Below are 13,314 nucleotides of genomic sequence, written 5' to 3' on the forward strand. Positions count from 1 at the left end.
GGGAATTATATTAAACCTATTTTGGGAGACTTAATATCTTTACTATTGAGTCATCCAATCCATAAGCATGATGTGACTCTTCATTTATTTAGATCTTCTTTGATTTTTTTCATCAACATTTTGTAATTTTTAGCATAAAGCAACTGTACTTAAATGTATACCTAAGTTTCGACTAAGCATTTCCCCTCTATTTCAAGTTTGCTGATAAACATGAATGGTTGTTGGGTTTGGAAAAATGCTTTTTCTGCATCACTTAAGATTATCATATGATTTTTCTTCTTTAACCAGTGTGCATTGTGGAGATATATCCCAGGAATATATATCCCTGGCTCAGCCTGTTTTCTTGCCTCCTCTTTCGTATTTTTCTCAATTGACTTTCTAAACATGGGTGAGGAATATCTTCTTTTAAATAGAAAAATATTCCAAGCCCAACCAACCTGTCAGTAGCATGGGAGAGGCATTCCATGAGGCAGAAACACTGCAAAGAGGTATAAATACTTTATACAAAAACACAACTTTCCTTCTTTCAAAAGCACTACCTACAAGCATCTTTTAGTAACCCATATATAAATTCTATGTAAATTATTTTTGTTTCTTTGAGAGAGGGGGAAGAAGTTGGAAGTGATTTTTTACACCTTTACAAGTAAACTTTGTTTACCAGGAATAATTAGAATGCTTCCTTTTTTCCAATAATAAGAATTGTATAACCAACTCTAGTATAAAAAATGTCATTCTTTTGTCTACTTAGAAACTCAGACAGGTATGAAGCCCAAACATGGCAACTATTTAGGCTTTTATGATCTATTTATGTTATTTTATTTTGACTGGTCTTGGTGTATTTTATTAGTTATATTTTCCTAATTTCTATTTTAATTTTATCAATATTTATCATTCTCAGGCATCAATCATTGAATTCAACAGAAAGTCTTATTAATTTAAAATCAGAAGTGTGACTAAATCCATCCCTTTTTTTCCATCTCTACTGCCATTACTGTAATTAAAATAACATCTAGTCTTACCAAGAGAACTGTAATGGACCCAAAGTGTTGTCCGAGTGTCCATTCTGGCCAATAGTCCCTCTTTTCCCTATCAAAACTTCCCCTAAACATACACACAAACGCACACATACATTCTAAGTCTTTTCTAATCAACAACTAGAAGATATTTTTAAATGTAAAACAGACTATATCACTGTGCTTACAAACATACTTGTGGCTTCTCTTTGTACTGAGAACAAGATTCCAAGTCCTTGCATGACCTGGCATTTGAATTAATCAGCACATTGCATTCTCCACACAGTGCATTTTGGTTGATTGTCTAAGAGTTTATTATTGAAAACCATGAACGTTTTGATTGTGTTTAATTCAAAATATATTGTAAGGAGGAAATTAAAGACACCTAGTTTACAGCCTAGACAGAAACTACTACTTAAATAATAAATAGAAAGTTGTAAAATACTGCACCTATACTGACCAAGCTGAAAAAAGTTATATTTAGATAAGACTTATAAATATCATCTTTTCATCTAGATGTGATATCTTATCCTTAGAAGACCAGACACCAAATACTGAAATCATATTAGCCAAACACTTTGCTGAATCTTCTTCATTGAATTCCACTTTGATAGAACATTGGCCTTAAGCCCTTTACAAGAAACAAGCAAGAAAAGTTCTTCCATATTGTTGTGAAATTGTTGTCATGATTTCCATCACACTACTCAATATTTCCTATGTAAATATCCATAAGAGACATGTCTTTTTGAGTGAGGTAAATAAGAAGAAAGACTTTGTCTCACCAAAGAATTTGGTGTTTTTTTTTTTCTTTTTTCTGATATGCCTATACAGTCCAGCATGATTTTGTTCTCCTTTTTGGCTTAGATTCACAAAGCAAGGTAAAAATTGATGTTCAACAGGCAATGATATAAATGTTTAAATTTATAATACTAGCTACTTCTCACTTTCATTGCTGTCTTACATTTTATTAATCTTACTATATGTGAATATATTTAGTAATCTGAATATCTATAATTTCAGATATATATATTCCTAATCATGTATATCTAATTTCACCTCATTTCAAATTATTTTTAAAGACTAAGGACATAAACACATACATACATATGATTCTGGAAACAGAAATAAATCTCAATGAAGAGCATATTAATTATGAAGATGTTTTCCTTCTTACGAGTTTCATCAGTGCATTTTTCACTTCCTTGTTCCTTAGGCTGTATATCAGGGGATTCAACATGGGAATCACGGTGGTGTAAAATACTGAGGACACTTTCTCCTGGGTGAGTGAACTGCTGGAAGCAGGTTTGAGATACATGGACATGAGAGATCCATAAAATATAAGAACAGCTGTCAAGTGGGAGCTGCAGGTGCTGAAGGCTTTGGACCTGCCTTCCTTAGAATGGATGCGGAGGATGCTGGACAGGATAAAAGCATATGAAATTATGATTGTCAGGCTCGTGGCTACCATGTTAAATCCACCAATGACAAAAATCAAGATCTCATCAATATAAGTGCTGGAACAAGAGAGTTTAATAAGAGGGATGATGTCACAGAAGTAATGTTTAATGATGTTTGATCCACAGAAAGTCAACCTTAATATACAACCTCCGTGAATCACAGCATCGGTAACACCTACTGAGAAGACAGCAGCCACCAGCAGGGAACAGACTCTAGGGGACATGATGACATTGTAGAGCAGGGGGCTGCAGATGGCCACATAGCGATCATAGGCCATTGCTGCCAACGTGTAGCACTCAGAAATGACAAAAATACAGAGAAAAAACAGCTGAGTCATGCATCCAGAATAGGAGATAGCTTTATCTCTGCATAAAAACCCTGCCAGCATTTTGGGAGTAATGACAGAAGAATAACAGAAATCTAAAGCAGACAAACTACTGAGGAAATAGTACATGGGGGTGTGAAGTTGAGAACTCAACCCAATTATGGAGATCATGCCAAGATTTCCCACCATGGTAACTATATAAATCCCTAGGAAGATGCAGAAAAGGGGCAGCTGAAGCTCTGGTTGGTCAGTTAATCCTGAAAGAAGAAACTCGGTCACTCTGGAGTGATTTCTTATAGCCATTCTCCTCTGAGAAATCTGTAGAGATGAGAGAAAAGAATCAAATCAGACAGGGAGAATCCCAGCTTCTCTCCAATTCCCCATAGCCCAGGTATTTCCACCTGTGAAAACACTGAAGCTAGGTTATCTTATCCCCTTGTCACTAAGCCTGTGCCTCCATTGATGTGCAGGGAATTTGACCCACCAAAAGTCAGCACTCAGACAAAACAGAGTAAGAAACACCTATAATCTATAAGAACCATAAATACACTTTCCCATCCCTGCCAGTGTCTCAAATTCTTTCAGGAAAATATACAACCTTTAACTACAGATTAAGAGACAAATCTAATGCTAAAGACCATGGGGGAGGTTTTCTGAGGCAAATCAATTGCAGAGGTACACCTGAAATTTATGTAATGTTAAAAATCAATGTTACTTCAATAAAAATTAAAAAAAGAAGAAGTGACTGCGCGCTGAGAAAATACTTTTGTTAATGACATATTTGCCTATGGCTGACTCTGCCTCCAGGAATTCCTACAGAGCAGATGTCTATCGTTAAGGTCAATTGTGATTTCCACGTCAAGGTTTTCGAGGATGTTCAGGAGAACATTAATTCTAGGGACTTGTTCCAAGGTGTTACATGAAATAAGCAGCCCAGTATCACATGACTTCAGACAGGCAGAGTTACACAAAGTTAAACAGATTTCTTAACTGAAGGATGTTTCAGGATATCCTAGAGGGCTACGTAACACGCAAACTTAAAAAAGCATATTGTAGCACTATGTGGCTCAGAACATGTTTTAGGAAATTGTGTTTGCACTTGTGTGTTTGTTTTATTTTAATCTAATTATAAGTTGATTTCCAGTTGGGAAGCTTATTCTTCTTACACTTCAGTAAAGAGACCTCCCAAAACTGTTTCTGCCTTCTGAATCTCTGGCTGTCCTCTGGGCTAAACCTACCTATCCCACCAAGGCCATTGAGCACAACTTAATGCACTACTAGTGCATTTCTTTAGTCCTAGTACTACTTACTAGTAGTAGTTCACTACTAGTGCACTACTTAATGCACCTTCAGCAATGCAAACAACCTAGATATTGGTGTTTCCATTGGAGACTCCCATGCAGTGCTTCCTGTCTTCCACCCGCATTTCTTCTAGGAAGGAGCAAAGATGAAATAATTTGTAGTTGCCTGTTTTGGAGTCAACCAAGGCCTTGTCTCTGAAAAATCTGACAAATTTTTCTTTTAGTGTTTCATTGCCCAACAGACCCTTCTGTTCTATGAGCAGGTTTCCAAATTCTAGAGAATACATGACTTTTGCTTCTGCTCTTCTCTCATCCTGGGGGATGGAGATAGGGAGATCATGTGTAAAAGAGAGATGGTGCAATTGCCCTTACTGTGTTGCTGAAATACATTGGAGACCTCCTTTCCCTTCATCCCTCACTAATTGGGATGCACAGGTACAGTCTGGTCACAGAGGCAAATAGCAAAGGAATGTTCAAAAAGACTCATACTCTCTGTTTTTTGCTTTTAATCTCTTTTTGTGCATGCCTTCAAATGTTCCTGAGTGTCACAAACAGAATAACCACTCTATCACATATCCAGTTTTCAGACATTTCAGCTACTTCCTGCTGGGTTCTCTATCAAAGTGAAATGTCTTCCATCCTGCCCGTGTTCCTTGTTCTGTTTCAGTGCTCTGCACCCTTCTGCCCTCTATTCAAGTCAGGTAGGTTTCTCTCTCCTATACTTCCTACTTCCCAAACATTTCTGTACTTTATGTCTTTGCCACTCAATGTGTAGTCCACCGACCCAGCACCAGCATCATTTGGGAATTTGTTACAATGCACAATCTCAGAACCTAACCCACACCAATTAAATCAGGATCTACATTTTAGCAAGATCCCCACATGATGTGTATGCACATTGAAGTTTTAGAGACATTATTTTAGGTTATTGTCTCCTAAAGCTAAAGCGATCTTTCTTACCTCTTGCTTTCTCCTCTGAACCCCTCTCTTTGCTTCTTCTCTGTGCCGGAAAGCATTACATGATCATGGAAGGCTCATCTTTGAAAATAACTTCTCAAGAAGAGCCTTTTTGAGTGAAGGATAGAACTGTGCGATTTCACATTTCCGTACTTTGCCACCTATATTTAAACTCAGAGATTCCATGGCAGTATAATGTGCATGTCCAATAGTTTATAATACCACATTGTATTGTGCTTTTGTGTTTGTAGGAAGAATTGCTAAACAAATTACATCTTAGTCCACATATAAATGAACAATGCTAACCAGCAACTACTTCACTAGCCATCTACTAAACATTAAGTACCACTAGGCTAGAGATAAAATTTTTTGTCATCTGTCTGACCACCCTCTAAAGTAATCTACTACACTGACTCACCTGATTCAGGTCACGAAATTTTTGGAATTCAAAAGCAATTTATCATTGTAAAAGGAGATTTTAAACGTTTCAATGCACCAAATAGTATTATTAAAACTATGGTAGTTGAAAATATTTTACAATGCTGGACTCTAAATCTGCATTGCCCAATAGAAATATAATACAGATACACGGGTAATTTAAAGTGTACAGAAAGCCCATTTTTTAGAAACTAGAAACAAACAGTTGAAGTCAGTATTAATATTAAAGCTTAACTTAGTGTATGTAATTATCACTTGGTATATGTAATTATCATTTCAACATGTAATGATTTAAAAATTCTAATAAGATATTTTACATTCTTTTTTTGTACAAATCTTTAAAATTCATATGTATTTTATGCTTACAGCACATCTCAAATCAAACTAGCCACATTTCAAAGACTCAGTACTCACATGTGGCCAGTGGCTACAGTATTGGACAGCACAGGTCAGGAATATGTTTTTCTAAATGTGACTTAATTGTCATATCATGATTGCCTCTTTTTAAAAAAGCAATGAACTATGATTCTTAATATTTGCTTTCAACACCAACCCTAAGATACACAGTGTAACATTTGTCTCTGAGCTCCATGTTTTATTCTGTAAAACTTAATAAATATTTTAAAGGATTCTTGTGCAAATTAAATAAGACAATAAATGCGAACACATTTTGTGCATTGTAAGGTCTGTATAAATATATTCGTAGTATTATAATTCTTATTTTAGAAGCTGATGACTTCACAGATTAATTAACAGATTGGACTCTAAGGTACTTATGTAAGGCAAGTGGACAATGCACAACTGAGTCTCAGATGGATGCCCGTGGTCTCTTCTCTCTACTCCTGTAGCTCAGGGAGCTACAAACATCAAAAACTCTAGAGCTTGTGTGGACAATCAGGAGTTGATTTGACAACATGTTTTTATACCTATACTATACGAACATCATAACTCTGAAACTTACCTTCTCCTCTGAAATGCTAGCTGAATGTCTCTTCTCCTATCCTCATCACTTTAGGAGTAAAGATGGGTTAATTGTACCTTTTCATCCTTGAGTTAACAAGAGTCAGGTCTAAATGAATCTGTGCCTTCTATTCTCAGTTCAACTATTTTATGTCTGGATCTATAAAGGTGAGTAATCCCCAAGGGTTTCTTGTCTCTGAGGTTTAGCAGCCTGTGTATTTGTAAGAACTGTCCCTGAGCTGGCCTATCATACTCATCTTACATAAGGAAATCTAACCATGTAATGCATCATATTTCCAGAGTAATGCAATTAGTATAGCCAAACATTAGGAATATATTTAGAACACAATGATAAAGAAATAGAATGGATGAGGAAAACAATATAATTTTCTCACAGAAAGTATTTTAAACTGTGGAGGTAGATTTCTAGTTACACATTTTTAAATGACAAATTATGTGATCTTATTTATTTATTTATCTAAGTATATTTGGCCTTATTCCACAGATTGGGCACACTGAAAGGAGACTCAATGTTAGAACCTTCAGAACCTTGCAATTTACTACATGAGAGTACTACCCAACCCACATCTTGCCCTGACAAGGTGTTGAATGAATGAAACACCATATATACTGCTCTATGTAGTAAGCAGTAGGTATTTTTTGAGCTCAGAGATGGAGCAGATCACTACTGCCTATAGTGATAAAGAACATCTTTGTGGAAGAGCATGTTTTAAACTGTGTCTTCAAAAGTGGGGAGAATTTATTTAAGCTGAGAGGATACAAAGGGATATTCAATATATAGACTAAGTCATCTCCACCAAGCATCTAGATCAATCAGAATACTCTGTTTTCTCCTGAAAAGGAAATCATGACCTGAAAGCCAGGTAAAAATGGGCTAACTTATAGAGGAGGATCTTCATTTACTAGAACAATCACAAAATGAGATCAGCTTTTTGCCCAGCTATAGAAGTGTAATTGGTAAATATTGTACATATTTAAAGTGTACAATGTAATAATTTGATATACATATACATTGTAAAATGATTACCACAATCAAGCTAATTAACATACCCATCATCTCATAGTTGCCATGTTCTTAAACTTTCAGTTATAAGATAAATAAATTCAAGGGATCTAATGTACGGCATTATTAATCTAGTTCGTAAAACTGTACTGTGTACTTGAAATTTGCCAAGAGTTCAACTCTTAACCAAATCAGTCATGAATGATGAAGTGTATTTTATTAGAAGAGTAGATACTTATGGCACAGTATTCTATCTTATCCTTAAAGTCAACCATTATAATCATCTGTTCTACTGCTACATGACCTAGCAAGTTTATTGCATAGAGGTCTACTGGACTCACATATTTTAAACACAAAACTTCAAGTTTAGTCAAGACACCTATTACCAGCCCGTGAATCATATATATTGTGAATAACGTTTATTAAAATAAATCTCAGTTCAGCCTATTTTGATCACTGTGTGTGTGTTGTGTCACTGCTTCATCACCACACAGTTTATTTTGTAACAAAAAGTATTCATAATTTGTTATGCGAATATCATGTGGGAGGGCTGATTGCAAAATTTAAATGAACAAACATAATGCAAAGGTAAAGAGAAATGTGCAGATTGTCTGGTATTCTTCTGTGTGATGTGGATGAGTCAAAGTTGGCTAAGCTAAAGTTATAACAGCAGTTCCTCCCAATCTGGAAGATGCTAATCTAGGTGATTCACTCTGTTCTAACTTTATCATTGCTGAATGGTGAGCTGAGAACCTATACACAAGTGTGAATATGTTATTTGACTTAGAATGATCATTTCTAATATATCAAACCCTTTCTCTAAGAGGCCCAGCAAGTCATTGATCCTTATTTCCACACATACGCATTATTTATTTTTCATCATTGGCATGGAATAATCATCTGAAAAAATGCTATCAGGTACATGTACCCCTAGGAGGAAGTTCGCTTTAACTTTTAGCCAAAAATGGTACAGGATTTGGGGTATTGGGGTCAAGTGAGATCACTGATGTGAAAATGAACTCAAATACTGCTTTGGAGATAAAATTACAGAAGATTTTGCTGATTCTATTCCCATCACTCTCCCTTGCTTCCTCTGGGAAAATTTTTACAATGAAATAGGACATAGAAATTAAGGAGTCACCCAGAAATGTAAGTGTTCAGAGTAAAGACAGAATGATTTGAGCACAGCAATTCTCTCCTTCCTCTTCTCACTTTCCTACTTTTGAATGTCACGATTCAGGATGCTGTGATAAGGTAGAGAAAATAAGAAAATTATAAATACAGCTAGGACAGCTAAAGAGATGGTTTTGTTTCTTTGTCTTCTTGAATTTGGTGGGTTTTTATATTTTTTGGTTTTTACTGCTTTTCAAGTTAGAGCTTTCTGAGGTTTTAGTTGGAGCATTTAAGTTTGGGAAGGAACTCAGGATCCATAAACAGCCTCCTCCCAATCCTGCTCTTACTATCATATATAATAGAAAATAATCTAGTAGGAAGAGTCACTGCTCCACCACCATCCAGCAGTGGGAGGCAGCCTCCACCAGGGAGCTCTGGTATTCATTCCTGCTCCATCAGGCTCTGCTACTTTAGCCCTAATGGAGCCCAGGGCCAGTGAGCTGTGGAGTAAAGACTCATTGCTTACAATTGGCCTTCGAGATGTAGTTTGCTAGATGTTTATCCAAGAAATGCTAATGGTGCAGCAACTTCTTACAGAGATTTCTTCTAGAATTACTTTTTTTAAAATATTAGTTCCATTGAATATCATGAAAATGCAAAAGGAGGTGGCTCAGAGTCAAATATCAGGGTGAGTTTCATACTGCTCTCAGATTTCACACCTCTCTGAATGTGGACATGGCTTATTTTACTGGGTCAAACTCATCAAATCAAGTTCCCACTTTCTCTGCATTTGAATTCTTCAATAATTCCGGGTCTTGAAGATGGCCCCATTACACCACCTGACATATCCAGATCTGTTTGCTCTGCCTACCTGCCTACAGAGACACCCAGGCAAAAACCAACCTACGTGCACACACACACACGAAGGGAAGAAAAGATAAAAGGAATTGATCTTTGTTGAGCATTTATCCAGACATTTTATAAACATTATCCCATTTCCTAACAGTAACTACTCAATGTAGTAAATATTTAGCTCCATTTTACCTTTCAGACTACCAGAGTTCAGAGTGACTGTGAAATTTGCTCAAGGCCACACAGCTGGTAAGTGGCAGAGACAAGAAGCAAATCCAGGAGTGCCTCACACCAGAGCTCATGTCTTGCTGCCCTAAGAGAAGAGCAAATGGGAATATGGCTACTTATATTTGCAGAGAGAGAAAGAGAACGTTTAGTGTCCTCCTAGGTGATTTAGCACACATCATTAACTTTGAAAAGCAAACATAGATTTGGGGCCAAGATCTACCCAGTAATAAAGCAGGTTCACATGGCTAGGAAAATATCTACTAATTTTTTGCTCGCTGACCTCTCTACAACATAATGCACCAGACTCAAAGTTTGGCATAGGTATAAAGGAGATTTGTGAAAAGAAGCTCCAGAAGTAAAGACTCCCTAGATGCAGGATCCCGGGCTAGTGGGGTCCTGTTACTCCATCTTGAAGGAAGTGTACACTGTGGAAAGGGGCTGAGAGGATAAGGAACACATCCAAAGACTGAGTGCACAACACTCCCAGGTGTCAGTGCTGTTGCAGCAAGAGATTCTGAAATGTCAGTGTGCTGAAAAATCCCTCAAGGCACCTGCTAAAAGTGGGCCACACACCAAAGTTCTCATTCTGTAAATCTGAAGTTGGAAGAAGGAATCCTCAGTGTCAATAAGCATTCCAGAGAGGTACCTAATCAAGAAATCCTGGGCTGAGTGTAACAAAATACCATCACCCATTCTGCATATCAGGGAAGCCTATCCTGAAGGCCCAGGTCCACACCTCAGGAGATATACTGATGTAGAGGGCACAGGGAAGGCAAGTGACAGGAAATAGCATCTGGGAGGAGGTATAGATCATAAGTATATGCTACATAGGTACCATCTGCTCATGAAACCACAATTGCTACCTTCACTAAGACCCAACAGGCAGAAGGGGAACTTCCACTTCTATATGTGCCCCAGGTTTCATATTGACCTTCTATGCCTTTCCCTTCAGGAAGATGTCAGGAATGTCTGTTTCAGTGCAGGGAACATGATATATTATTCCTTGAATACGTGGCCCTTGGGCAGGATACAGACTACCCAGGTCTCAGGAAGTTAGCATCTGGTCTAATCTCAAGCTTAAATACATCTGTGTATCTATTGGAGTAAAGGGAGGGAGTCATCACCCTTTCACTTTAAAGTAAAGAGAAACAAGTACTCATGTGGGAGTCCCAGAAACAATAATTATAGACTTCCCCATGAAGCCCCAGGCCTGGGAGACAGAGGATCAGAAGGTTTTCCTGTTCTTGAAATTATTATTCAGATCACAAAGGTAAATACCTGATCAAGCTAAAAGTGAGGTAGACACTGATTTAGATGAATAATTATTTCATGTCATTTATGGTCTCCAGAGCTCACAGTCTTTAGGAAAAGTTTTAATTGCCCCAGATGGGACTATGTTCAGTTATTTACATATGAATCTTGCAATCGTGAATACTACAATCTCACAGTCTCTCTTCTCCAAGACACCTTCAGATAGAAAAATATTTGTACACAGTCCCAAGTGGATTCTAATTTTTATGATTATAACTGGACCTTTCATAGTTATCAGCAATAAGACACATGATTCATGATTCTTGTTGTGCATTCTCTTGTGATCTGTGCTAAATTAAAGGCTAGATATCTGAATGAAACAGATATTCAGAGAAAGAGAGTGGGAGTGAGAGCAAGATTGCACACACGAGAGAGCACATGCATGCATGGCTTTCATTTGAAGATGCATTAGGAACGATTTCTGCTACTTCCCAGTTGTTGTGCGGCCTTTGGGCAAGTTATCTCAGCTCTCTAAGCCAAGATTTCCTTATTGTTAAGAGAGATATAATTCTAAGAGGTGTTCTATCTGAATTTTAAAGGTTTTCTGAAAGTCAAATAAATATACAGAACAGTATTTTATAAAATATAACGGGCTTCATATTAATGTGTGTATTGGATACCTTGGGAGGGGTTGGGGGGCAGGAAAGATACGGTGAGAGAATCAGCCATGTAACCACCTAACTCCTCTGATTCCATCCCACCATTCAAGAGGGTGCCAGTGCATCAGTGAAACAACCTAAATGTTACAAGAGAATGTTTTCACACACTTTTGTGTATCAGCACAATGGACTGTTGTGCATTCATTAAAATTATCATTTCAAAGGCTTTCTAGCTGCCGATGCTATTATCTACGTATAGTACAAACATTTTGATTACAATGGTGTAGATCCATGTAGAACACAGGTGCATATAATCAGAAACTGGAAGGTAACATGCAACGGAAATTAGTTGTTGTGGTAGGATAGTATGATTTATGGATTTTTTTCCTTAATATTTTTTCATGTGTTGTTGTTTTCTTTTCTTCTTTTTTGACTTTGATTTTTTCTTTTCTTTTCAATAATAATTTTAAGCCCTTTCCATTTCTCACAATTTAGATCTATCTGCCTTTTTCAATAGAGATCTGTTCTTATCTTTGTCACTTCTTAACTTATCAGAGAATAAATAAATTTGCCTTTTTGAGATCTCCATCTTCAGTTCCTGCAGTTAAAGCTAGGAGAAATCAATCTTCATTGTAATACAAGTCTGTGGTTTGAGATGATTTTATCACCAGTGGGTCCTCATCTGCATTTTGGCTGGAGCAGTAGCCTGAGAAAGAAAGCCCAGAGTTTCTCAACTCTCAAGAGAACAAAATGACAGGGTAGGAAATCACCTTTATAATTAAAGGTGTTGGTAGCTTGGAGAGACAACCAAGTAGATGAAATAAAGCAAGGATTTATATTAATAACTGAGGGGAGGAATTACCAAATTGAGTAATTTATGTTTTATAAATTGCTTTGGTGACTATTTAAGTACTAAATCCATTATATCTAGGGGTGGAGATGAAGAACATAAATAACTAAGCCCTCCTTGCTACTTTTCTAACACCATAGGTTAGATCTTTGGGGTACTGCTCCAATTAACTCACAGGTGTACCCTCCTACTGCTTGTGGGGGCTAACAAAGGTGGATTAAAGGTGGACACGAGCATCTAGTCAATGTCAGGGCAGCGGAAATTCATCTACTCAAACATATCTTGTCTAGTGCATGACAGGTACTATTTCAGGAACTGAAGAGAAAATTATTGGAAAAAATGGCTTAAAGGAGCTTATGGTCTAGGAGAAATGCACACAGAAAAAGTATTTTAGCATTTGTGACAAATAATTTCAGAAAGTATGCACAGGGTAGAGCAGAAGAACACGTTTATTGTCAAGTAAGTTATTTACTGAGATGCTGGTCTCCTTAAAAATATGTAACCTGAATGTGAGTGATTGAATGAATGAATGAATGAATGATTAGATTCCTTCTCCAGTACCCCAAACACACAGACATTGTCCTGTCTTAGCAAGGAATAAGTTACTGACCCAAACTTTGGTCTAATTTCAGCCATGCAAACCCTAATCCTTGAATTTAAACTCAGACCATCCCATTTCTTTTTCTACAGAGATTTAATATTCCACACCATGTAAAATAATAATAGCATTGAAAGTTACTTGTAGAGATGATGAGAGAGATCAAATAAACCCATCCCATTTTAACTTAAGCCTCAGAAGAATGCAGTTACTTGCCCCCTAACAAAAATGATCACTTAGTGGCAGAATGGGAACTAGAATTTAGGTCTATTTTAGTACCTCATTAT

At 36.9% G+C, this 13,314-nt stretch overlaps 1 protein-coding gene across 1 annotated transcript; it reads right to left on the reverse strand.

Annotated features, from left to right (window-relative positions):
* Nucleotides 1–2,163: 2,163 nt before the first annotated feature.
* Nucleotides 2,164–3,099, reverse strand: LOC103550121 (olfactory receptor 8D4). The gene has a single exon (XM_008518854.2). It carries the CDS (start codon nt 3,097–3,099, stop codon nt 2,164–2,166), a length of 936 nt encoding a protein of 311 aa, XP_008517076.2.
* Between the last annotated feature and the right edge of the window lie 10,215 nt (nt 3,100–13,314).

The sequence above is a fragment of the Equus przewalskii genome, chromosome 6, assembly GCF_037783145.1.
Source record: "Equus przewalskii isolate Varuska chromosome 6, EquPr2, whole genome shotgun sequence".
In the NCBI taxonomy this organism is placed as follows: Eukaryota; Metazoa; Chordata; class Mammalia; order Perissodactyla; family Equidae; genus Equus; species Equus przewalskii.

Coding starts and splice junctions, on each gene's coding strand:
- LOC103550121 (XM_008518854.2), bottom strand. CDS start 3,099: ATGGCTATAAGAAATCACTCCAGAGTGACCGAGTTTCTTCTTTCAGGA.